This window comes from Amphiura filiformis, chromosome 3 (assembly GCF_039555335.1).
Source record: "Amphiura filiformis chromosome 3, Afil_fr2py, whole genome shotgun sequence".
In the NCBI taxonomy this organism is placed as follows: Eukaryota; Metazoa; Echinodermata; class Ophiuroidea; order Amphilepidida; family Amphiuridae; genus Amphiura; species Amphiura filiformis.
In genome coordinates this window covers 32086086-32111124 of record NC_092630.1, presented here as the reverse complement: position 1 = coordinate 32111124, position 25039 = coordinate 32086086, and the positions used below count along the sequence as shown (strand labels likewise).

The following is a 25039-nucleotide window of genomic DNA, read 5'->3' as shown; positions in this document are numbered from 1 at the left end:
CGTGCGAACCCGGAAGTGGGTATCATTTGTTTACATTCAAGGTCGCGACCTCACTTGACAGATCAATCGTCAATGTCACACATGCATGGAGCTATGTAACACACGATTCGCAGTCACCTTGCACGCTGTGTCGATTGGGAATGCTTTAATGTTTTGATTATATATGTTATCTACATCCGATAGGTGCCAGAGTTTCATTTGTCTTCTTGCAAAATAAAGGTACGTGTGTCAATGTCATGTCGTGTCGTATAAAAGTTTGTGGCAACTCAAAATCGCACTGATGATCAGACACTATTATGTCATATGATCTTCATGATAGATAGTTGTTCTGCTCTTTGTTGTATATTCAGTACCGAAATATGAAATCTGGACCTAGAGATTACGCGGTTTACGGTACATGTGAATCATTGTATGTAAAAACAGAGAAGTGTTTCTCATGCCTCTGGTAAAAAGTATGGGCAAAAAAAATACAAAAACAGGCAAATCAGACGTGTCATTTATCGGGGTTAATATTGATACTTCCCTATTTCATGTTTGCTCAAGATAATATTTTTAATTCCATCACAGATTTGTTGATATTTACGAATAAAGCTTATAATTCCCAAAATTTCAATTGATTCCGATTTTGCGTTTGCGAGTTATGCATGATTACATTTATGTAGCATATAACATTTAAATATGTAGCCAGAGGTATCCAGTGGTATAAAAATCTCAACTTTTTTTGAGAAAAGTGGGGGGATGAGGCTGTGGATCATGAAATGCCCTTTTAAGAGAGCTACATTGTACGTACTATATGGGCCTACTGATACTGATTCACAATTTGAAGACTGTCAGGCTAAATGCTCAATGTGGGTGTTTTTTCAGGTATTTGTTCCAACTCCAATGACACCTCATGCACATTGTCGTGGGCAGTATTACATGTAGGCCAATGTTCACTGACATGACATGAAAACTAGCACTATGGCTCATCAGTTATATTGATTTCAAAGTAAAATGCTAATACAAGAAATTGTACCTATTACAATGCATCCAAAGGTCCAGGGAAATTAATGAAGTGTGACTGGACCCAGGATATGCACATATTTTATCATAACACAATAATACATATTCAAAAAGATAAATAAAGATTTTAGATAATAATCACACAATGCTATTCTGCCTGTCCTTTGTAAGAAAGAAGCATAACAAACTGTAATTATCTACTGGTGTGCCTGACTGCCTGAGACCATATTGATGGAAAATAGTTTTCCTTATTTGAATTTGCATTATTAACTGATAAGCCTTTTCAGCAAAAGAATTTGATACAAAGAAAATCAGTATAAATGGATGTATAAATGTCTGATTTGCTTTAAGGGGGTACTACACCCCTGCCCAATTTTGTGCCTATTTTTGCATTTTTCTCAAAAATTATAGCGCATTGGTGACAAGTAATGTATATTATAGGGGCAAGGACTACAACTACTGCACTGGAAATTTTATTTCAACACAGATAACAGTTGTGGAGTTACAGTCAAAATGAGGGAAAACTAATATTTGATCAATAAATCAATAACTACTTGCTTTGAGTTGCTGAATTGTCAGTACAGTAGTTGTAGTCTTTGCCCCTATAATATACATGTTACTTACCACCAATGCGTTTTAATTTTTGAGAAAAATGCAAAAATAGGCGCAAAATTGGCCAGGGGTGTAGTACCCCCTTAAACAAAAGCTATTATATCGATAAGTGTACTTTGCCCTACTCAACTAATCTGTGCAAGACATGCTCAGGATATCTCCTAGTTCCCCAAAAATGCCCCATATACCACCTTAATTTGCATAGGAATGGACCTCTATTTACAATGATATGGTAACAATTGTATCATTTTTAACAAATTTCTTTTCTTCATCTAGAATAATATCAATACATCAAAATGGCATCACCTACAACAACAACTGCAAGTAACCCATCCTCAAGTTTGATACCATCTACTCCTAATCCTGACATCATGAAGGAGCGTAAGACAGCATCATTTAACACCAGTGAGATGACTGTATTCATTGATGGCAGTGAACAAGAAACCAAACACAGGAGGCAAATGGGTAACATTATTGAACTTATATTCTGGGGCAATTGAATAATTCATAATTGAAGAATTGTATGGGGGGAAACTTGTAATCGCCTGCTCCACAGTCAAAGGTTGATGATAATGGGGAGGGGTCATTTTAGTGCATGGTACTAAACTGTCCCAAAACTTTTTGGTGGATTGTCTGAGGTCCAAAGAATATTGCCCTTCTTAATTTGTGTTTTTTCAATAACATTTCTAAACTGGTGCATTGATTTCATTAAAATTTCACCACCTAAATCCTAATCATCTCAGAGCAATTACTAATATTTAAGAAATAAAGGGTAATGCATTATCCTTTACAAAAATAATGTGTCGAGGCAGTAAAACGTAAATAATGGGTGAGGCGCAGCCGAACCCATTATTTAAACGCTTTTACTGCCGAGGACACATTATTTGCGTAAAGGATAATGCTGCACCCTTTATTTCTATTCTATTACCACAAAATAGTGCGAATTAAAGAGAAAGTCACATTTTTTGCCCAAATATTTCAAGTTGTTTACCTCAAGGTGGAGCGCCTACGCGTAGCAGCCAAAGCGTAGCGAGTATTGCAGAACGCATGACCAAGCGTAATGCTTTGCGTGAGAATGCGTGCGACGCTACTATACTGCATCGCGCTTTGCTGTCTTGCTGTGATGCGAGAAGAACATAAAGTTCGTTGCCCTGGCCACTTTATTGCTAATTAATGGTCTTTCATGTGACGCGTTTCAACAAATCACAGTGCGCGATTTTGAATAATGGGTCGTGGGGGTAATAGAATTAAAAATACAGGGCATAGCTTTACTGCATGGTCACTTTTAATTTACACAAATCTTCTATGACATGAGATTTATCAAGACGTAATTTACCTATTCAGTTGATGATTAAATTCTTCATTTCAATAATATTATTCAACTATATCTTTAAATCATCTCTCACAAAAATAGGGATTAATGGTGATCAGAAAATTGTTCGAATATATCTTTCAATTATCTCTCACAAAAATAGAGGTGAATGATTGTTAGAAAATGGTCACATTATTATTGAACATGAAGTTACCCACCAAGTGGTGTTTGTACTGAGTGTAACATAGAGCTTCGTTCATTCTTCATGTTATTGTTTGTTTGTTTCATTCCTAATTTTTCTAACTAATTTCAGTTATGATAACAGAAAATTTTGAATTTGGATTTCTATTTTTTCTAACTAATTGTCCCGGGCTAATTTTAATTATGATAACTGAAAATCTTTTATTTTAAATTTTGAATTTGGATTTCTTTCTTATGTAGAGGCATTCCTGCTGAAGCAGAAATTGTTCAGTACAAATGCAAATAACATGAGTGCCGAAGAAGAATATGACTTTAGTGCAAAGGAAACAGTACAGTTTATCAGGGCACTGAAAGCCAGAGGTGGCATGACAATAATGGATGCAGTTATGAAAGGAAGAAGGTAGGTTATGACTCCTCTCCTCTCCTCTCCTCTCCTCTCCTCTCCTCGCCTCGCCTCGCCTCGCCACTCCTCTCCTCTCCTCTTCTCCTTTCTTCCCCTCTCCTCTCCTCTCCTCGCCTTTCCTCTCCTCCTCCTCCTCCCTCTCCTCTCCTCTCCTCCTCTCCTCGCCTCTCCTCTGTCTCCTCTCCTCCTCCTCTCCTCTCTCTCCTCTCCTCTCTCTCCTCCTCCTCGCCTCTCCTCTTGTCTCCCTCGCCTTGCCTCTCTCTCCTCTCCTCTCCTCTCCTCTCCTCTCCTCTCCTCTCCTCTCCTCTCCTCCCCTCCCCTCCCCTCCCCCTCCCCTCCCCTCCCCTCCCCGCCTCGCCTCGCCTCGCCTCTCCTCTCCTCTCCTCTCCTCTCCTCTCCTCTCCTCTCATCTCATCTCATCTCATCTCATCTCATCTCATCTCATCTCATCTCATCTCATCTCATCTCATCTCATCTTACCTCAAGAGTTTGTTCCTTGTAATATTGCATAAATAGAACTACCTTTTATTGCCATTATCTTGGAATCTGTAACAGTAAATAATGCATTTGATCTTTGAGCTTTAAATTTGATATCAACTATCTGTGTTGTCAATACTGAGTTGTTGTTATGTCAATACTGTGTTTTTATGGTTGTTGTATGGCCCTAAACCATAGACCCTTCCAGGGTCTATGCCCTAACCCACCATAGTACAAAATACTACTGCTTGGGTGCCTCCCAGGGGCAGCACATAGGGCACTTCCAATCAAACCCCCCATCAGGATGTTGGGGTTAATAATTAAGCCCCATTTCATGGTCAAAATAATAGTGATCACCAGAAGTTTGGCCAAAAACACAATGAAATGTTTATACAATGTTTCTGGGCTTTTGAGCACTAGTTCAATCATCCCAGAAGGAGATTTCCCCCCCCCCTAAATTTTCCTATGGGGGATTTTTTTGCATATTTGTAATGTTTACACATGTCCCAACTTGCACCTAAATGGAATCGGTCAAATTTGTTGTCTTTGTAGGTCAACAGAGCAAAGTTCGATATTATCATAATTTAAAAAATAAATATGTCCTCCCATAGAACTGCATGTTAAATGGCCAAAATAACCAGTGGGGTTTCTTTCACTTTACCTTGTTATTTCAACTTAAAATGGACAGCAACCCTTCCCGTCATTTATTACTAATATTATTTCAACATTTTTAATAAAGAATAACAAAATTAAAATTTGACGGAAATCGTACATTAAGGCTTTTAGCCTCAGGATAGTAGGGTTATGGTGATGCTGAAGAATAATTTACTGTTGGGCATGTTTTGCAGATTTATTATGGAATATACATGTATTAGAATATCCTTGTGTAGCTTTTCCTCTTGTATTCAAAAATCATAATTTTATTTAATCCGATGAAGGGGTTTAATGCCAGCTCACATAATAGGCCATAAACTTGCCTGGTTTTGGAGATTTAAACTTACCAGGCGAAATGTGAACACATTAATGCACACAATTGTTGAACCATACAGTTTACATGCTTGGAAAGCAGTAAACATAGGGTTGATGCACTCTTGATAGAAAAGGTTGTGTTACCTGTAACCTGATGAATTTGCACTTTAAGTTCACCAAATATCTGTGACTTAATTGAACTTTGAATTCATCAGAAGGATAAGATTACAGAAAACATGATAAGAATGCACAGATAGATTACAGACACATCCCACCACACACCCACACATACAAATACAATATCCAAACAATATCATTACCAGGCACCAAGTCATTTCTGGAAAATGAAGCAACAGCGTAATTGTTTTTGTTTTTTTAATATATGTATATTTTAAACCCAATTACTAGTAATTAGGCCTTCCTAATAATACTTCATAATTTATGTTTATAAATTATGTTCATTTGATCTTTTGACCAATTTTCTTCTATTCTTGTTATCATGGTATCCATTGTTGCTAAAAACTTGTTTTTTCACGGCAGTGAAATGATGCCACTTGTCCCCACATCTCATATGCACAGTTTATCCCTTACATATCATGTGTCTTGAATAGCTATATAGCCCACCAACCTTGTGGTTAAGAGTCTAGGAAATAATTCCTAATATTTCATGGTGTTTAGATTTGGTATTATTATCTCTTGCAAACCCGGTGACACCTCATTATAGAAATCAGGCCTGTCGATAGGTTGTAAGAGGGGATAGCCTTTCATGAATTGGGCCATATTATAAAGAAAGTTTTGCTACTTTGCAATGCAATAAAACCTAAATGCAAAATGAGATCCTGTAGGTGGCTCCCGAGGTGGCTTAAAAACTAAATGCAAAATGAGGTTTTTAAAAAATATTGTTTTCTAGAGTCAAGACGCAGGTATCATTATTAAGTCTCATATCACTTATTTATTGTCGAATAAGTGCAGAGTAGGTTAGATATGAATATTAAATGTTAGACCAAAGTAGCTCAAAGTACATGTACTATACACCTGATCCGTGAACTTGTCTTTTTTAAAGACAAATTCTTGTTTATTAATGCAATATATATATATTATGGTGCTATCAACATATCCACTCTTGTTTTCAGATCTTCCACGTACCTTTTAACATCACTCAAATTTACTTCCATGCTATCATTGTACTTAAATTGATATCTCTGCATTTATGTTGTATTGATGAAAACAAAATACATTAGATATCAAATTGACTGCCTGCTTGGAGCGCACAAAGGCTAACTACATTAGCTGCAAATGAGGGTTATTCCCCTTTACCTTAGCAGTTAACACTTTTTTGCACCAGGTACCTAATGCCTTTAGCCTTAACCCTACTATAAGGCAATCCCCCCAAAAGAATGTGTTTATAACCAGAGAAAAGCTAAACCCAGTGACAACTGCTAAACCCAGAGCCTCTGTGCTAAACCATTCAATTAATGATTTGGTGTCTGATATTGATAAGTTTGCAGTAGATTGTCAGCCACCCAAATTAAGACCATAACCTTCAGAGATTTCGACACCCAAAGACCTCATATTTTCCCAGTGCTCACCTAAAGACCAGCTGCTTTTTGTGCAGCAATTGGAAAAAAGTTGTTTTTAGATTTTATTTATTAAGGACAATTAATTTAAATCTTTTCTTTCCATCTACAGGGTTGTCACCAATGACTTCTTATTTGGAGTACATGACTTGATGTTTGTTCCAACCATAGAGAGACTTGGAACAGAAGAGCAACAAGCTAAATGGGCACCATTAGGAAAAGAATACAAGATACTAGGAACCTATGCACAGACAGAATTAGGCCATGGTAAGCAGGGGGGTCAAGCAATATTGTAACATTTGCTGAGCAGGATGCACTCAATGTTTTCAAAATACTGATTATTACCTGATTGTTATGTACTTTAAATAATTAACATACTCTGCAAAAATCAAGACTTTAGGATCTGTAGTTGTGACTGTTGCGTAATCAGGCCTAACCCGGGCTGAGAATAAGTATTGTGGTAAATACCGCCCTCATATGATGAGAGGTCAAAAGGTTGTTACTAAGCAAGCCGCCATCTCTAAGAAATAAAGTTGAAGAGCTCTACTAAAAGTTACAATTAAAGTGTCTTAATTGAAGTCTGAACTATTGGAATAAGATCAAACATATCTTATTAACATGGTGTCATCAGCGAACCTACAGACTCGTGCTTGCAGCAACCCATTTCTCCACGTTTAGCGTTGAACATTTGGACCTCACGTCAGAATCGTGATCACGAACATCGCCGTCGACACATGTGCATGATCTGCAAAATTCTGCATGCACACTCGGACTGACGGTAAACATAGTAAACAGTCATGACATGTTCGCGAATGAAAATTGTGTATATACCAGCGTTACGCATACAATTCACGAAATTAGTGTCAGTCAAGATCCATTTGCTCTGCTGTGCATATGCTAAATGTGGGAAATGTTATATTGTGTATGTAGTAGAAAATAATAGAAATTAAGCTGAGCAGCTAATTCAGTGTAAACAATTCAGTTGAAAGTGTTTGAGTCAACTAACACGAGTTTGAGTCAGTTTCTAAAATTGTGTTGATTTCATGATTTGTACTGAGTGAATTATGTGCATAAAGGCTGTATGTATGGAAATGATGTAAACTTTGTGAAGAATAGAACTTACAAGCTCAAGGTGTGCGTATTTACTATTTTACAACTTAAAATAATCATTGTCAACAAGGAAGAGTACATACTGCTGTATCATTAAGAATTTATGCATTTGTCGTAATTTACATGTCAATGAAACATGCCGTCAGATGAAGAGGCTAGCTCATCTGGTGGTGGTCATGGAAATGCTAGTAATACTGAACAGTAAAAGACCTCACACACGTGTCCCACTACCACGACCATTAGAATTAAATGGTGATTTAAAGAATAATTGGCGAAAATTCAGACAAACCTGGGACGCGCATATGAGGTAATAACAGGTCTAGATAGTCAAGAAGACAAAGTTCAGTATTGCACATTTCATAGTCGCAATTGGTCAAGATGCCCTGGATGTGCACAATGGTCTACCTTTCAAAGAAGGGAAGATAAAAATTTCAAAAAGGTATTGGAATTGTGGAAAGACTATTATTGGAAAAACAAACACTACTTTTGAGAGATTCAAATTCTTTAAATGCTGCCAGGAGTCATCTGAATCAATTGATGCATTTTATGTTAGAGTAAGAAAGCTAGCATCATCATGTGCACTAGGCCAATTACAAGAAGAGTTGATACGAGATGTCATAGTGTGTGGAGTTAAAAGTAAGACGGTACAAGAATATCTTCTTCAGGAAAGTGATTTGACACTGGACAAATGCTTAGACATGTGTCGAGCACATGAGGCTTCCAAAACACACTCAAAATCAATAACAGGTACAGCTGAAGGTACAGCTGAGGTCAATTTTGTGCAAAGAAAATCAAGAAGAAATTACCAGCCTCAAGATATCCCAGAAATACAGTGCAAATTTTGTGGTACAAAACACAAGCCTAGGAAAATATCTTGTCCAGCATGGGGTAAGAAGTGTAAGAAATGTGGTGAGCATAACCACTTTGCTGACAAATGCCCACCAAAGTCATCACAGGGTAAAGTTGATAAATATCGGTATAGTACCGATAAACGTGGTAAAGTTCATTATGTGGTAGAATCACAGTCAGAATCTAGTGATTCCGATGTAGATGATGATGAAATTCTCACCCTTTCATTAGTCAATGTTGAACAAAATGGTGAAGTGCATGAAGTATTAGCTGTAAACAGTGATAATGATGACAGTAGTAAATTCAGGAAGAAAATTCTAGCAGTAATGCAGGTAGACAGAAGTCCCTATCCTGTTACAATGCAGATTGACTCTGGGTGTACATGCAATGTTATGCCAGACTACTGTCTACCAGCAGGTACTGTACTAACCAAAAGTGTGAGTAAATTGAAAACATACAATAAGAAGCAGTTACCAGTAGTTGGTACATGTATCACTGAAGTGACAAATCCTAAGAATGGGAAAAAATACAATGTAAGGTTCCAAGTGGTGAAACTAAAGGGGAAAATGCAAAAACCATTACTAGGTGCTGTAACAGCACAGCAGATGGATCTGATAGTAATCAAGAATGAAAATATTGCATTCCCAGAATCTTTTCATGTGCAAGAAATATCACATGAAATAGAAAATCAGGAAGTGACACGTACCGGTGAAAACAAGGCTGACATTTTTCATGATTTCAGTGATGTATTTGAAGGTTTTGGTCATATGCGGGTGTTGTACATCTTCAAGTAGACAAAGAGGTAGCTCCAGTGATTATGCCTCCTAGAAGAGTGCCTATAGCATTAAAGCAGAAATTAAAAGAAGAGATAGATAGACTTTCAAGTCTTGACATCATCACAAAAGTTGAAGGTCCTTCAGACTGGGTCTCTAGCTTGGTTACAGTAGTAAAACCAAGTGGTAAACTGCGAGTATGTATCGACCCGCAGCAATTAAACCGGGCACTCAAAAGAGAGCATTACCCTCTTCCGGTGATTGAAGATGTACTTCCCCAATTAAGTAAGGTACAAGTGTTCAGTAAGGCTGACTGCAAAGAGGGTTCCTTCAATGTGAATTGGATGAATCATCGTCAGCACTTACAACGCTTCAGACACCATGGGGACGTTATCGGTATAAACGACTCCCGCTTGGTTTGTCTCCGTCACGGAATTGTTTCAAGCAAAGCTAGACCAGTGTCTAGACGGTCTAACAGGTATATACACAATCGCAGACGATGTGCTAATAACAGGACAAGGTGACACGCTAACTGAAGCATACCGCGACCATGAACGTAACATGTCAAACTTCCTCCAGCGCTGTCGCGAACAAGGTATCAAGCTAAATCGAGACAAGTTTGAGTTTAAGACAGAACAAATACAGTTCATTGGTCATCTCCTAACTAGACAAGGGTTAAAACCAGATCCTAGCGAAGTCGCAGCTGTAGTAAACATGGAAGCACCAACAGATGTTACCGGCGTTCAACGTTTCATAGGCATGACTAAGTACCTCGCAAAGTTCTTGCCGGACTTGTCTGATCTGACTGAACCGCTTAGAAAGCTAACTCACAAAGGTGAACCATGGCAATGGAGTGATGAACAGTCTCAGGCATTCCAGAACATAAAACAGTGCGTAACTTCTGCACCTATCTTGAAATACTTTGATCCAACAGTAGATACGGAAGGTCAGGAAAAAAAAAAAAAAAAGGGACTTGGGTTTGCATTGCTTCAGAATGGTCAACCGTTACCTACTCGCCTCGAGCACTTACACCAGCGAAACACGCTTACTCCCAGATTGAGAAAAGAATTATTAGCGCAGGTGTTTGGACTTGAACGGAACCATCAGTATGTGTATGGTCGTAAAGTGAGACTATGGACAGACCATAAGCCATTGATATCAATAGTACGCAAACCGCTTATGGCATGCCCCAAACGCTTACAATGTCTGCTTTTACGATTCAAGAACTATGATGTCGAATTATGCTACAAACCTGGAAAAGAAATGTTTATATCGTATACTCTAGCGCCAGCGTCCCTCAATAACTCAATGCAGGTCAAGTACCGAAGTAGAAACAGAAAGTGTCCATATGATTGACACATTGCCCATATCCAAGCAGACTTATGAGATTGTTAAGCAGGCTACATCAGAAGATGAGAGCTTAATTGTAGTCCAGAAGTACATCAGAGAAGGATGGCCAGAACACAAACGCGATGTTCAGGCTGTCGCACATCCGTATTTTAATGTACGCTGATGAACTTTCAGAACAGGATGGAATAGTATTTCATGGTGAAAGAGTCGTGATACCAAAGACTGCTAGACCACGAATTCGCGAGAGACTGCACAATTCGCACTCAGGACTGCAGAGTACATTGCGTAGAGCCAAAGACTATGTTTATTGGCCAAACATGAACACAGATTTGAAAGACTATATAGAAAAATGTGACCTGTGTAACACATATCAAGCCATGCAAAGCAAAGAACCACTAATATGCCATGAACTGCCAGAGTATCCATGGCAAAAGATCGGAGTTGACATTTTCACATTGGAAAGTAAGGACTATTTATGCACAGTCGATTATTTTTCGGACTATTATGAGATAGATCCTCTTCCACAGACAAAAGATGCAAAAGCGATCATAAAACGTCTCAAGCGACACATGTCTAGCCACGGAATACCAGCGATACTGATATCAGACAATGGTCCTCCTTTCAACTCAAGGATTTTCAGACTTTCGCACAAGAGTATGACTTTGAGCACGTGACGAGTAGTCCAGAATTTGCTCAAAGCAATGGAAAAGTGGAAAGCGCTATCAAGATTGCAAAGACCCTTATGAGGAAAGCATTCAAGAACAACGAAGACCTAGACCTTGCATTTCTTACTTGGCGCAACACTCCAACACAGGGCATGAATAGCTCACCTGCACAGCGTTTTTACAGTCGTCGCACTAGAACGCAACTCCCAACAATGGAAAGTCTCCTGAAACCTAAAGTACAGAAAGACGTAAAAAGCAAGAAGAAACAAAAGCAAGAAAAACAAAAACGCAGCTATGACATACACGCCAAAGAGCTTCCGAGCTCACAGTAGGACAGGTCGACGCATGAAGCCACAAAATGGCGCTCATGACAAACGCTGGACCAAAGCAAAGGTATGGAAAAAAGTAAACATACGGTCGTATATAGTAAAAACAGAGGACGGTCGAGACTACAGGCGAAACAGAAAACACCTGAGAGCCAGCGAGAGGGGTTTGAATCAGAAATCGCATGCAGGAAAGCTTAACGGAACAGATCACAGTTCAGCAGAACTCGCCAGAATTACATGTAAGCACGCATACAGCTGGAGACAAAGAACATGTAAGCAGTCATACCGAGAAAAAGAACAGTGTAAACAGCCTGACAAACAAACAGTTGAAACAGACACACAAAAAAAAACAAGCACAGCTGTGAGGCGCAGCACACGGATGAAAATAAAGCCTCCATACCTGAACGACTACCTCCCATGTAAAATAAAGGGCAAAAAAGATCCTTTACAATTGTTATGTTTAGCACAATAGTGCTCTCTTTATTTGTACAAAATGTACATACTGTTGAGTTACATGTAATTTTCAAACAAAATGAAAAAAAAAAAAGGAGAAAAAGACTCTTGACACATTTGTTAGTTAAAAGCACAGTGTGGTACAAAGTGCTAAATATTGTTATTGAAGACTGTTATGTAGTTTGTGTTGTAAGTCCAACACATTTAAAAAAGTTTACTGTTCAATACTCATCAGCACATGATTTGCTGATTTTATTTTGGAAGTTTCAAAATTCAGCTATTTTGGACTCAGTATTTGAAAATGTTACTCAAAAACCAAGTGTTGGTTAGTTTTATGGGTTTTAAAGAGTCACTCATTTACAGTTCTGAAGTTTTAACAATTGAGTGTTTAAAAGTTTGTTCAAGGTTATTGTTGGTTGCTCTTTCTATTAAAGAAGGAAAGGTGTTGCGTAATCAGGCCTAACCCGGCTGAGAATAAGTATTGTGGTAAATACCGCCTCATATGATGAGAGGTCAAAAGGTTGTTACTAAGCAAGCCGCCATCTCTAAGAAATAAAGTTGAAGAGCTCTACTAAAAGTTACAATTAAAGTGTCTTAATTGAAGTCTGAACTATTGGAATAAGATCAAACATATCTTATTAACAGTGACCGAATCTAAGATTTTTAATGAAATGATGTCCTATTGTTTTATTTATATGATCATTAGTCTAACATGTACGCAAATGTTCATAACAGTATAACACTATAGCTACATGGCATACGGGATGGTCACAACACATCAAGAGGACCGACCTTCACGAAATGACAGAGTGACACGCATTAGCAACATAGGCGCTGGAAGTAATAGCTTATTTTGTGCAAGTTGGCATGATATCAAATGACGACATCGCGGGTCTAAACCTACAGAATTATGGGATTTGCCAAAAAGGTCAATTCCGTATTTGATTGTGGCTGAGTTTGCTTGATAGCCCTATTGTGGAAAATGGAATAAATATTGAAAAGCTTTATTGAGACAAATTATACTAAAATTATACTCAAACCAAACTTATTCAATATGTTTATGTTTCAATTTGAATGGGCCTCCTTTGGAAACAGGTGACTCTAAGAGGGTTAGCAACATTTGATGTAAGTCTCAAATAATAATGAATGGCTATTTTTATTGTAGGAACCTACCTTCCCGGTTTGGAAACCACTGCGACCTATGACCCCAGCACTCAAGACTTCATCGTAGATACACCTAAATTAACTAGTATGAAGTTTTGGCCAGGATCATGTAAGTAAATAAGCAGTGTTCCTTTCCATGTATTATACTACATAATTTATGTTTACACTAGAAAAGTCGCAATAAGATTTAGAATTCAGTGCCAAGTCTATTACACACAGGTATAGACTTCAAAAGTTATCTCAGTTGCTCAGGAGCATCATTAAGTAAAATTGAATTCAACTTCGTCACCATTGAAGTGCAGCTTTGTCTGATATCTGATATAAACAGTCTGTTGAATTGAATTTTGTGTTTTTAATGTGTGTTCCTTGAATAAATGTTAAATACAACCTCAAATTTACCTAAAGTCTGCTTCAATTTACTGATTGTGTAAACACCCACTGACTTGAATTATGGAAATCGTCTGTCATAATCTATTTTGAGGTCAAAATTGAGATTGACTTGTGACAGTGGTTTCAAATGATCTCATTTGCAGTATAAACAGCTAATGTGTTTTCTCCAAAGAAATCAGATCCAAAGAAAACTGACTCTAACATGTTTGAGTGTTGTAGGAGAGAAAAATAGTGTTTACCTCCACAAATTATTTATTTGCCATGCGCCTGGTAACCTTCAATTTAAAATATGTGCATGTTTGCATTATGTGTGTAACGTGTTGTTCCGAAAACGCTGTATACATGCGCAAACATTTAACACTCGAGCTTGAAGGGGCAAATTATCGTTCGTTTGCAAGCTTTTGCCAATAAATGCTGGAGATACACTATTTTGGTGTCAATGCATGACAAGCCAATATGGCAGATTTACCATAGTGTAATAATAGGGCAATTGTGAGTCTGTTCTCTTTAGTTCAATCTCTTTGGTTTTCCTTCTTCATTGTACCATTTCAGTGGGGCATACAGCGAATCATTGTATACTGATGGCAAACCTAATCATTAAGGGACAGAATTATGGACCACATGCATTTATGTTGCAAATTAGAAGTCGTGAGGATCACAGACCATTGGCAGGTACGTGGGTGGGGAGGGGTGTATGTGGGGGTGCGCACTTGTAAAAATGTATGTCAGAGGACATGTGTTTTTGCGGACCTGTATTCTTTGTTGTAAAACCTTAATTACCTGGATCCTCAGAAGTGAACCTATATAGATGAGAAATAGAGTAGAGAGTGAGGTAGAATTAAGATTAAGTGAGAGTGAGCAAGAGAGAGAAGGGAAGAGCATTTGTGACATGATCAAGGGAAATGAGTCGGATGTCGCTAATATTGATTTTGAGATATTGGCAAAGAAAGTGTTAAAATTCTTTTGTTTTATATTGTTTTCAGCGATTGATAAATTGGCCTAACTTAAGAAACATCATGTCACATTTAGTGGTATAGAGGGCTGGAGAGAGATGGGAAGAGGTGAGAGAGAAAGAAAAGGGAAGAGGTGTGTAGAGAGGAAAGAGAGAGAAAGTATTTATTTAATTTGCTTTTCATTTAGTATTTTTCACTTTGCAGGTATAACACTAGGAGATATAGGTACAAAATGGACTCACAATGGTCATGGAAATGGCTTCCTAAGGATCAATAAAGTACGCATTCCAAGGAATCAAATGCTCATGAAGTATGCACAAGTAAGTTGACAACAAAATATAGATGTTACACCTGTATAAAGGCATGTGCATAGACTTTCTGTACAAAATAGTTAACATAATAATTAATAGCTCCACAATTGATTAATGGCCACAAATAAGTGAACTTGATAATAGCTCATGCTTTATGAAACAACAGATGCAGTTCAAGGAATTCCTTGTGTATTAAAGTCACATTATTTATGAGGGCCATCTGCTTGCATACTTATGTTAATCAGCTATACAGTCATTTTGCCATCAAAATAGAGCTAAATTTTGACATTTTTAAATGAAAACCAAACCTTACAGCTGTTCACACCAAAAGTTCAATTCAAAGAGAAAGGTCAACAATATCCAAAAAAAGAATTGCCCATTTATGATAGCAGCCCTATACTAAATTATGAAAGAATAAATGACACACATATACCGTGTGTCGTAAGTCCGTTCCGCCTATATTCCGACTTCCCCTGGAGCGTAGCATCAATATGGAAGTACCCCCTCTGTTTATTTGCCTTTGGGCTAAAGTACTAGCTGCAATGAATCTTACGGCTCATTGCAGCGAAAAAATTATGTCGGCCGTTGTTCTAGATTTTTAGAGCTAATTTTGTATGTTTTGATGGATTTAAAGGTCTGCAGACCTCGGATTTCAATGAAAAACAGCAATAACCGAGGTTTGCATACCTTCGGCCATTATCGACCATAAAGAGACAACAACTTCAAATAAATTGCTAAGTGACATTTTTATTAATCTAAAACAATAATCAGTAACAAATTAATATCAAATTAATTGTGTAGGTTTAATTTAAAGCATGTTAAAGTGGTTTTCGTATGGGGAGGAACAGTCTTATGACACACAGTATACTATACTTTGTTTTGAGGGTACTTCAAAAATATATGAGAATTCAAAGTCAAAATCAGTAGCAGGATCAGATGTTTCAGTGAAAAGAAGATGAAATATTATCATAGACTTTGAGGTTTGATGAAATGGTTCAATAAATATACTTGCTGTGATATTATTTGCATCCTGTTGTTTATTATTTTGTAGGTCTCTCCAGATGGTACATACAGTAAACAAGGCAACATTAAGATGATGTATAACACCATGATTCTAGTGAGAATGACCATCTTGACGTATGCTTTCATTGGTCTGTCCAAGGCAACTACTATTGCAATAAGATATAGTGCCGTCAGAAGACAAGGGGCATTAAAAATGGGGTAAGATTAAGAAACAGTACACACATCATGTTATACCTTGTTATGCTACTGGTGTTGCTATTAATGCTACTGCTAATCATCTCTGGGCAGGAAAAACCTTCTATGTAAATTTTCCCTGTTACTCATGTGGTAAAGCAGGGTACAGATAGTCAAATTTGAAGGTATTGTTATTATGCAGGCCAGGCCCATAGCCAGGGGGTGCCTTTTTAATCTAAAAATGTCCAAATCCACTTCCAGTCCAAAAAGGTCCAAAAAAATATGAAAGGTCCACTTTTTCAAAATCAGCACCCCCCGAAATAAATCCTGGCTACAGGCCTGATGCAGGCGATACAAAAATGATTAACCGTTCAAAGATGTTGCTACATAATGAAAAAATCTTCAAATTTTACATTTTGTACTGTTCCCAGTTTTGACAAATGAGTAACAGTGACAATTTGCTGATGTTGCTGTTGCTCCTGATTTGACTGACAGCTGTTGCTGCTATTGTTGTACCTCTAGCACCTGCTGCTACTGTTCTTTGTTGCGATTGCTGCTGCTCTTACTGTTGCACCTATTTGTTGTTGTTATGGTTCTTCTTCCTTGTTGTAGTTGATGTTGCAACTGTTTCTGCTGCACCTGCTGTTTTTGTTTTCACCATAATTGTTGTTGTTTTTGTTATTATTTATTGCTGCTACTGTTGCAATTGCTGCTGCTTCTGCAGCTGATATACTTTGTTGAGGTTGCTGCTGGTAATATTGCACCTGCTGCTGTTGGTTTATGCTGTTGCTGTTATTTATTGTTGCTGTTATTTATTGTTGCTGTTGTCCTTCTTGTGAAAATTTCATTATGAAAGACTATGAAAAACTAATGAAAATTGTTTGAAAATAATGACTGACTTGAGTATACCAGCTAGAAATCATTAATTGTTATCTGTAACATTTTATAGTGATCCAGAAGTACAGATATTGGACTACCAGACACAACAACAGAAACTCTTCCCTGGGTTAGCTACTGCCTATGCATTCAACTCAGTTTTCAAGCGGATGTATGCCATGTATGAGGAATGTAATAGTGATATACAAAGAGGAGATTTCTCATCTCTCCCAGAGGTAAGATTGCTGAATTGCTTTTCATATCATCATTTATTCCCCAGCTCTCCAGGCATTTGTTTTTTGGGTGTTTTTTTTTTGCATTTGACAAGGTTCGTGAATGTTCCTGTTAACCCCATGAGAACTACCTGCCGATTGGCCAAAATGAACATTGTGTCCAATTTTGAACCAATCAAGGAGGGTATTAATAAGATCATCTGCCAATTGCAAGTTTGGCTATAAATAGTTTGAAGCCTATAGTCATAATTGGCAATTGAAATGAGTATTTCAAGTTATCAGAAATGCTGTTAGATGAGCAGTAGTGTCTAGGGGGTTAATAGTGAAATATGCAGGCCCAATTAACATCTCCAGGCATGACAATATTCTGTGTTTTAGCTGATTTAAGTGTTTTTGTGCTATTGTTTTCAGTGTTTTTCAGCTTATTTCTGAATCAAATTCACAGAAAATGGTGAAAAAATATGGTTTTCAGTGTCTGTTTGTTTTCCAAGACCAGTTTTCATGCCTGCTCCCATTTTCTTTCTGTTATACAGTTACATGGTCTAGCCTCTGGGTTGAAGTCTTTCATGACATATACAAGTCATGGATTCATTGACCAGTGCCGGCAGTCTTGTGGTGGACATGGATTCCTTCTTAGCGGTGGATTAGCTGGTATCTCATCCAAGTTTTCTGCTTCTATTACATATGAGGGAGAGAACAGTGTGATGATCTTGCAGACAGCTAGGTATAGTTCTATAGACTTTTCATATTAAACTATTTGAAATAAAGCCAGACTTATATAGTGCAATTACATGAGATCAGTGTATTTTACAGAAAGTTGCTGCCCTCTACAGTCCAAGACACACCTTGTAAACCATTTAGCTTCATTCAGTTACACAGCTTTATACAGGTGCAGCTTGTTTAAAGAACGTTCCTTTAGTCCACAGCTATAAGAGAAAAGAGACAGGATACCGATGTAAATCAATGTTCATAACCACACGATTTATTTGTGTTACCATGCATGTGAGCCGCCATATTTTTGTCCCAGAATACCATGCGGGCGTTATATACTTCCTGTTTATAAACTCATTAATATGCATAAGCTACATCACTAACACAGCTTACATATATAATAACAATCACAACCAGGATCAGCTGACAATTAGTTCCTTGCCAAGGGAAATTTCAAGTTAACTCAACATTTCCATGAGAACAGAAATAGACACTGGTGGGGCTCAAACTCATACCATCAAGCACTCACACATCAGAGTCAAGCCCCTTACCAATTGAACTAACTGGACTGCTGTATAGGTACAGAATGTGCCATCCAGAATAGGTATGCTTTGTCTTACCAAATCATCTCTCATCACCTAATGTGTATCATCTTCTCAATACTCACCCATCATCATCTTGTTTCAAGATGATTGCTAGCAAATTAAATTGATATGGTATATAATAATATGGTGAAAACTAATATGATCATGCACTTGTACTTTTCAGATACCTAATGAAGACCCTATCAGCCATACAAAGTGGTGGGCAAGTGATTGGGTCTGCCTCCTACCTTGCCTCTCCTCCCCAACAACACAGCAAAATAAGCAGCAAATCAGATGTGCTGAACTTTGACCTGTTGATGCAAGCATTTGAGCATAGAGCATACAGGTTAACCATGGCAGCAGGTCAGCGTCTTGCTGGATTTGTCATGCAAGGATTGTCACAAGCCGAGGCATTGGGTAATTCCACCATTGACTTGACTAAAGCAGCAGAGGTAAATGATAGAAATTAGATCACAAGTTTCACTTCGTATTCAAACTCATCTAGTATAAAAGGTGAAAACATCTAATAGCCAATTAAAGTTTAAAACTTTTGATCCAAGCACAAGAAAATTATTTATACCTCAGAATTTTGAGATGGTTACTCCATCTTTCATCAGCGATACTGAGACTGTGATGTCATACCTGTTTAAATTGAAACAGCAATTTCAAATCTTCTCATCCAATCATGCTCATTGTCGCACAGGCTATTTTAATGCTTAAAAGCATTAAATGAATTACAACTTTGTCTGATTTCTGAAAATGTTTTGGATTACATTTAATGAATGGTTAATTTGTTATATGTGGATCATATACTTGTCATAAGATATCTAATTTTTGTACTTTTCTTAATTTTGTAACTTGCAGGCTCACCTTCATTACTTCATTGTAGCATCATTTTGTGCAGAAGTCAATGCTGTGCATTCCAGCAATGGTATTAAGGAAGTGTTAACAACTCTATGTCAACTTTATGCTGTCTATGGCATGGACAGAAATATGGGGGACTTCTTACAGGTAAAGAAAGCAAATAATTGTCAAAATATTATACATTTCATAATACAATAACTTCCAAATCATAACTTAATTAGAAGAGCAAATTCAAGCGTAGCAAAGCATATGTTTATATGTAGCATTATTAGAATTATGTGACATATGATCAATCAGTTATTTGTGAAATAAGGGTCGATCCTTCATGTAATTATTTCGTGTAAGCTAATCCTAACCCTAATCCTAACCCTAATTTTGTGTATAATATTACATGAAGGAGTAACCATAAAGGCACTATCAATGATCCCAGCGAATACTGTAAAGTAATCATGGGCCAGGTTTTATATTCATTTATTATTTCCAACATTTCTATGCCCACAGGATGGCTATATGAATGGAGAGCAAGCTGAGATGGTTCATGAACAGTATCTGAATCTGTTAGCAGCACTCAGGTAGATATGTGTGTTCAATTCATTTAGACTAGACACAAGCCACAAATTTTTTATTGAAACCGTTTATATGAAAGAAATATGTTTTTACATCCTTGGACCTTATTATGTTTCCCATTTTGTGCAGCAAATTTCTTGGTGACCTATTTAAAACTGTAGTGTGTTAATTTTTTTTTAAGAATACTTGTTTTTTTTCTGACTTTTACATCATGGAACTATTTTTGTTGCATAGCTGATGAAAACCTTGTGAAATGAGTTTTGTAAAAACATTTTTACATAAACAATTCGCTTTTTGTAAATATTAAATTGAGCAGAAAACAGCCAAATTGTATCAATAGTTTCTGATATATATCAGTATATAGTTAAATCAAATGGTCAAGGTCTGCTTGTTTCCTCTATTTCTCATATCCAATGTTCCATGTCATACAATTAATTTTACTCAATTGCATCACATGTGGAGTGTATCATGTTGTATTGAAATATAATATAGTAGTTGAATGTTTTTTTCTCTTCAGGCCTAATGCTGTAGCATGTTTTTTTCTCTTCAGGCCTAATGCTGTAGCATTAGTAGATGCATTTGACTATCGAGATGAAGCTTTACATTCAGTGCTAGGCTGCTATGATGGTAATGCATATGAACGACTGTTTGCAGACTCACTAAGTTGTGCCAAAAACAAAACTGAGGTAAGTTGTGGTTTATTTTTTTTATAAAGCTATAACTTATAAGAGCAAAATTAACTGCATATAATTTTGTAGCTTTCCTGATGCAAAAATCAATATATTTAAGAGTGCTACAACCTTCAGTTCATTGCAGAGTAATCAGTGCCGGGGGGGCACTCAACTGAAATTTTGGTAGGGGTGTGCGGCGCAGAGTGCCGAACTTTGGGAACTAAGAATTGATTTGGGGCAAAATAGGGGCTTGATGAACATTTTTGATGGGTCTTGTGAACTAAAATTGGGCCAAATTATAGGCTTTGAAGCTAAAAAATTCAAAATTTTTCCAAATTTCAGTTTAAGAGCTACAATTGTCAAAGTTTGAGGCTGAAAGAACTGGTGCATGATCCAAATGTGGGTCTTAAGGAACTGCTGGAGAGCCTGAAAAAGGGACCTCTGACCGCAGCACATACCCATACCACATTTACATGTGAGTGCCCCCCTCCGGGAATCAGTGGTAATTAGTATGCAAATGGTTTTGTCTTGTGCAGAGCAGTTTCCCTATTCAGCCATGTGGCATGCCAGTCCAAAGTCTACTCAATCAAAACAACTTTCAACCCATCCACATACCACTTGGCTAGCAAACTAAAGGTTGTAATATAAGGGTGTTGACAACTGATGAAAATGGTCAAGTGAATAGCCCCACCACCTAGTGACCTTTTGCATGGATCCACCATTTTGCTCCCAAAATGATGTTCTCCTTGCAAACGCATTTGCAAAATATGCATTTTTGTTTTCATGCTTTTCTAGCAAATGATCTAGTAAGGCCAAAAAAAAAAGGTTTGTCTCAAAGCTCGCGTGCGCATTTGTAAAATCATGAGATTTGGGAAAAAAAGAAATGCAGAATTTTGTTTTTTAGTTTTTCCAGAAAAATTCTGCAAAATTCAGATATTTGTCTCCAAATACCATGAAAAAAATCGGGAATAAAAAAAACACCACTCGTGAGCTTTGAGACAAACCATTATTTTGTTTTTGCCTAATCCAACTAAAGAACATGTTATTGTATTTCCCCGACAGGTGCATCCTATATATGAGAAGTATTTGAAGCCTCTGATGAAAGATACTCAGTCTAAACTATAGAGAGGATGTGTGTAGGGACAGTGGTGTGTGGGAAGCTAATGTGATCAATACCAAAGAGTCATAATGAATGTGTACCAAAACTGCATACTTAGATACCTTGTTGAGACTGGTTACAACTTTTCTCAAGAAGTACTTTAAAGCCATAATACATGATTTCTCAAGAAGTACTTTAAAGCCATAATACATGATTTCTCAAGAAGTACTTTAAAGCCATAGTCCATGATTTCTAGCACATTTTAATTTTCTTTCACAAAAATGATGAAATAATGTTATCAATAACTGTTAGGACAGTTTTCTATCAATTTTAAGCAGAACTAAGAAAGTAATATGAAATATAACCAGTAACTATCTTAACCATGGAGGTCTATGTGGCTTACAGTAATAAATCCAAATTTGTTCTGTTCTCCTACAAACACAGCAAATTTGGCCAATTTCAGGTGGAAGTTAGTTGGAATGTTTGTAACATTACAAATATATATTTTTTTTAAAAAGGTTTGAACAAATTAACAAAATTACTTAAACAATCATACATTATGGCTTTAAGTACCATAATCCATAATAGTGAAGTATAATGACATTGTATATTTTCTTGATATTTACAGATGTAAAAGGAATATGATTTTATTTTACAAATGAAACAAATGTCTTTACAAAGAATATATACCTCTAGAACCACTATGTGTACTATATACCAGAGCTGCCACCCCTTCTTGATTCTGCAGAAGACTTCCTCGTTTGCTGACAATCTTCTGTCTTCAGCAAAACATATTAAATCTTCTGCATTTACAGCCATCTGGCTAAGAAATCAAAACAAAATCAATTATACACCCACTGTCCTGCCCTTTTGCAAAAAAAATATTGAGTAGCCTTGGAAAGGCATTTTGGATCTCAAAAAGCTAACATCCAGGAGCTTTCGGGGCGCTGATCCCACACAAGGGCCGCTGCCCTTGGCACAAGAGTGCCACATCCTAAGCGTTTTTACACTTCGCAGAAATCTTCTGCATTTATATATTCCAATGTTGGCAGCTCTGATATACTTGTGACGAGTAATTTTGTATATTTTAATAGCAGGTGTAAAGTGGTATTTTAACAACAGGTTTATTTTAGAAGTCATTGTCGAAAGGTTCTCTATAATGTGTCATGATCAACACCAAAGTGTTTACAAGAAATCTACATGTAAACCAAAGAATACATACATACATGTAGATAACTTGATCAAAAATTGTGCATTTAGAACTGATTAAAATTGCTAAAGAAGTACTATGTACTATTGTGAGTATGTGTAACACTAATGTTAACAACCTGTGTATATTGGAAGTTCTCTCATGAAATGAGTTTGATATCAAGCTTAAATCTTATATTTGTGCAAAATCAAGGACAAAAAAGTGTGTGCTAATTGTTTGTTGGATGAGACCACTAGTCGGTGACTATTTATATTTGTCAATAGAATTATTTGAGAAGGATCTTATTTCAAGATTAGACATAATACATCTTGAAATGAGATTGATGAGAGTAAATCTTATATTTTTTAACTCATTAATGAGTAAATCAAGGACAGAAAAGTGTGTGATAATTGTTTACTGTATAACAGTGTCTTAGCTAGCCACCAGTCTGCTAGTCATTTTAGACAGGGAGTTTGCTCCTGGGATGGACAAAATAAAGGCAAGGATCCGAATACGCCCAATTTTGCCCCCATAGCTGACAGCACTTCTGTACATTCTTGAATTAAAGGTATTCTTGACTTAAACGTGCAGGAACGTTGAATTGATTTTGACATTTCTTCAACACAGAGAGCATGGTCTCACCAGCTTTCACTGAGATTTGTTCTCTTGGCAGACCTTTATCCTTAAACTTGAATGCCGGTCCATCAACTTTTTCTACTGCCTCTACATGGCAAAATTTCTCCAGTTGTTTAATTTTCTTGGCGGCTGCATTTACTCTTCCACTACCATCACCACCATCCTCACTGTCCTCCTTTCTTTTTCTCTTTTTGGCCTTACCGCCACCAGACAATGCAGCCATCTTTGCCTCTTTAGCAGCTTTATTCACTTGCTTCCACAATTCTTTATCATGATCTTCAACCTCCTTTACACTTAAGGTATGATGGAAATAATTTAGGCATCAGCCTTTTTGACCCCATATCCATTTACGCTCTTGCACCAAAACTTATCAAGCTGAGTCTTGAATTGGTTTGTTGTCTTGGCTTCTACTACTGTTTCTGGGAGGTTGTTCCACTCTGAAATTGCTCGGATTGAGAAGAAATTCTTCCTGCAGTTGAGGCCCTTCTTAAGTGCTGACTTGTACAACTTGTAGTTGTGTCCTCTTCCTCTATGCCTCTGGGTATTCAAGGTGAAGAGCTTCGTTGATGTAATCCCTTCCAGTCCTTTCATGACCTTGAATGTTTCAATTAGATCTCCTCTTAATCTCCTTTGCTCCAAACTGTACAGCTTCATCTCCTGTAGTCTTTTTGGGTAGCTCAGATGTCTAATACTAGGGATGAGTTTTGTGGCTCTCCTTTGAACTTTCTCCATCATAATAATATCTTTCTTGAGGTATGGACACCATGCTTGGACTGAGTACTCCAGGTGAGGACGGATGTAGGTTTTGTACAACATTGTGAAGCTTTTCTTGTCGGGCGTGCTTAAAGGTGCGCTTTATTACTGTAAGCTGTTCATCGCCTTATTCGCTGCTGCTGCACACTGCTTACTCGTCTTTCCATCCTCTGTAATTATCACTCCAAGATCTTTCTCTTCTGTGCCATGTGGTATTACCTCATCGCCAAGCTTATATTCAGTGCCTTGGTTTGTACTTCCCATGTGCATTCTTTTGCACTTACTCGCATTGAATCTGAGTAACCATGTATCAGACCATCTAGGTCTTTCTGCATGTTGTTACTGTCCTCTTCACCAACCATATGCCTGTACACCTTGGTGTCATCAGCAAATATCTTGACTTCTGATTCTACATTCTCTGGCATGTCGTTGATATAGATCACAAACATGATTGGTCCCAGGACGGACCCCTGCGGGACACCACTGATAACATCTGTCCAGTCTGACTCTGCATCTCCTACTGCCACCTTCTGCTTTCTACCAGTCAGGAAGTCACTTATCCAAGCAAGAACCTTCCCCTGAATTCCATATGCCTGTAACTTTGCCAGTAGCCTCATGTGTGGAACTGAATCAAATGCTTTTGAGTAGTCCAGGTAGATTATATCAACTCCCCCTCCATCATCAAGCATCCTTGTCACATCTTCAAGTGTTTCCAGAAGATTGGTTAAACACGATCGCCCTTTCATAAATCTGTGCTGGTCG

The 25039-nt window shown here is 37.4% G+C and overlaps 2 protein-coding genes across 2 annotated transcripts; one reads left to right on the top strand and one right to left on the bottom strand.

Annotated features, from left to right (window-relative positions):
- The first annotated feature begins 84 nt into the window (after window positions 1-84).
- Window positions 85-21873, top strand: LOC140148384 (peroxisomal acyl-coenzyme A oxidase 1-like). Its single transcript, XM_072170312.1, has 15 exons — window positions 85-219; window positions 1891-2079; window positions 3368-3527; window positions 6666-6820; window positions 13245-13352; window positions 14186-14305; window positions 14791-14906; window positions 15949-16118; window positions 17044-17206; window positions 17737-17927; window positions 18683-18950; window positions 19363-19509; window positions 19864-19934; window positions 20480-20615; window positions 21663-21873. The coding sequence occupies exons 2-15, from the start codon at window positions 1911-1913 to the stop codon at window positions 21723-21725; spliced, it is 2037 nt and encodes a 678-aa protein (XP_072026413.1). The 5' UTR covers window positions 85-219; window positions 1891-1910; the 3' UTR covers window positions 21726-21873.
- Window positions 21874-23839: 1966 nt separating this feature from the next.
- Window positions 23840-24340, bottom strand: LOC140147194 (uncharacterized). The gene has a single exon (XM_072168973.1). The coding sequence runs from the start codon at window positions 24338-24340 to the stop codon at window positions 23840-23842; it is 501 nt and encodes a 166-aa protein (XP_072025074.1).
- Window positions 24341-25039: the final 699 nt, after the last annotated feature.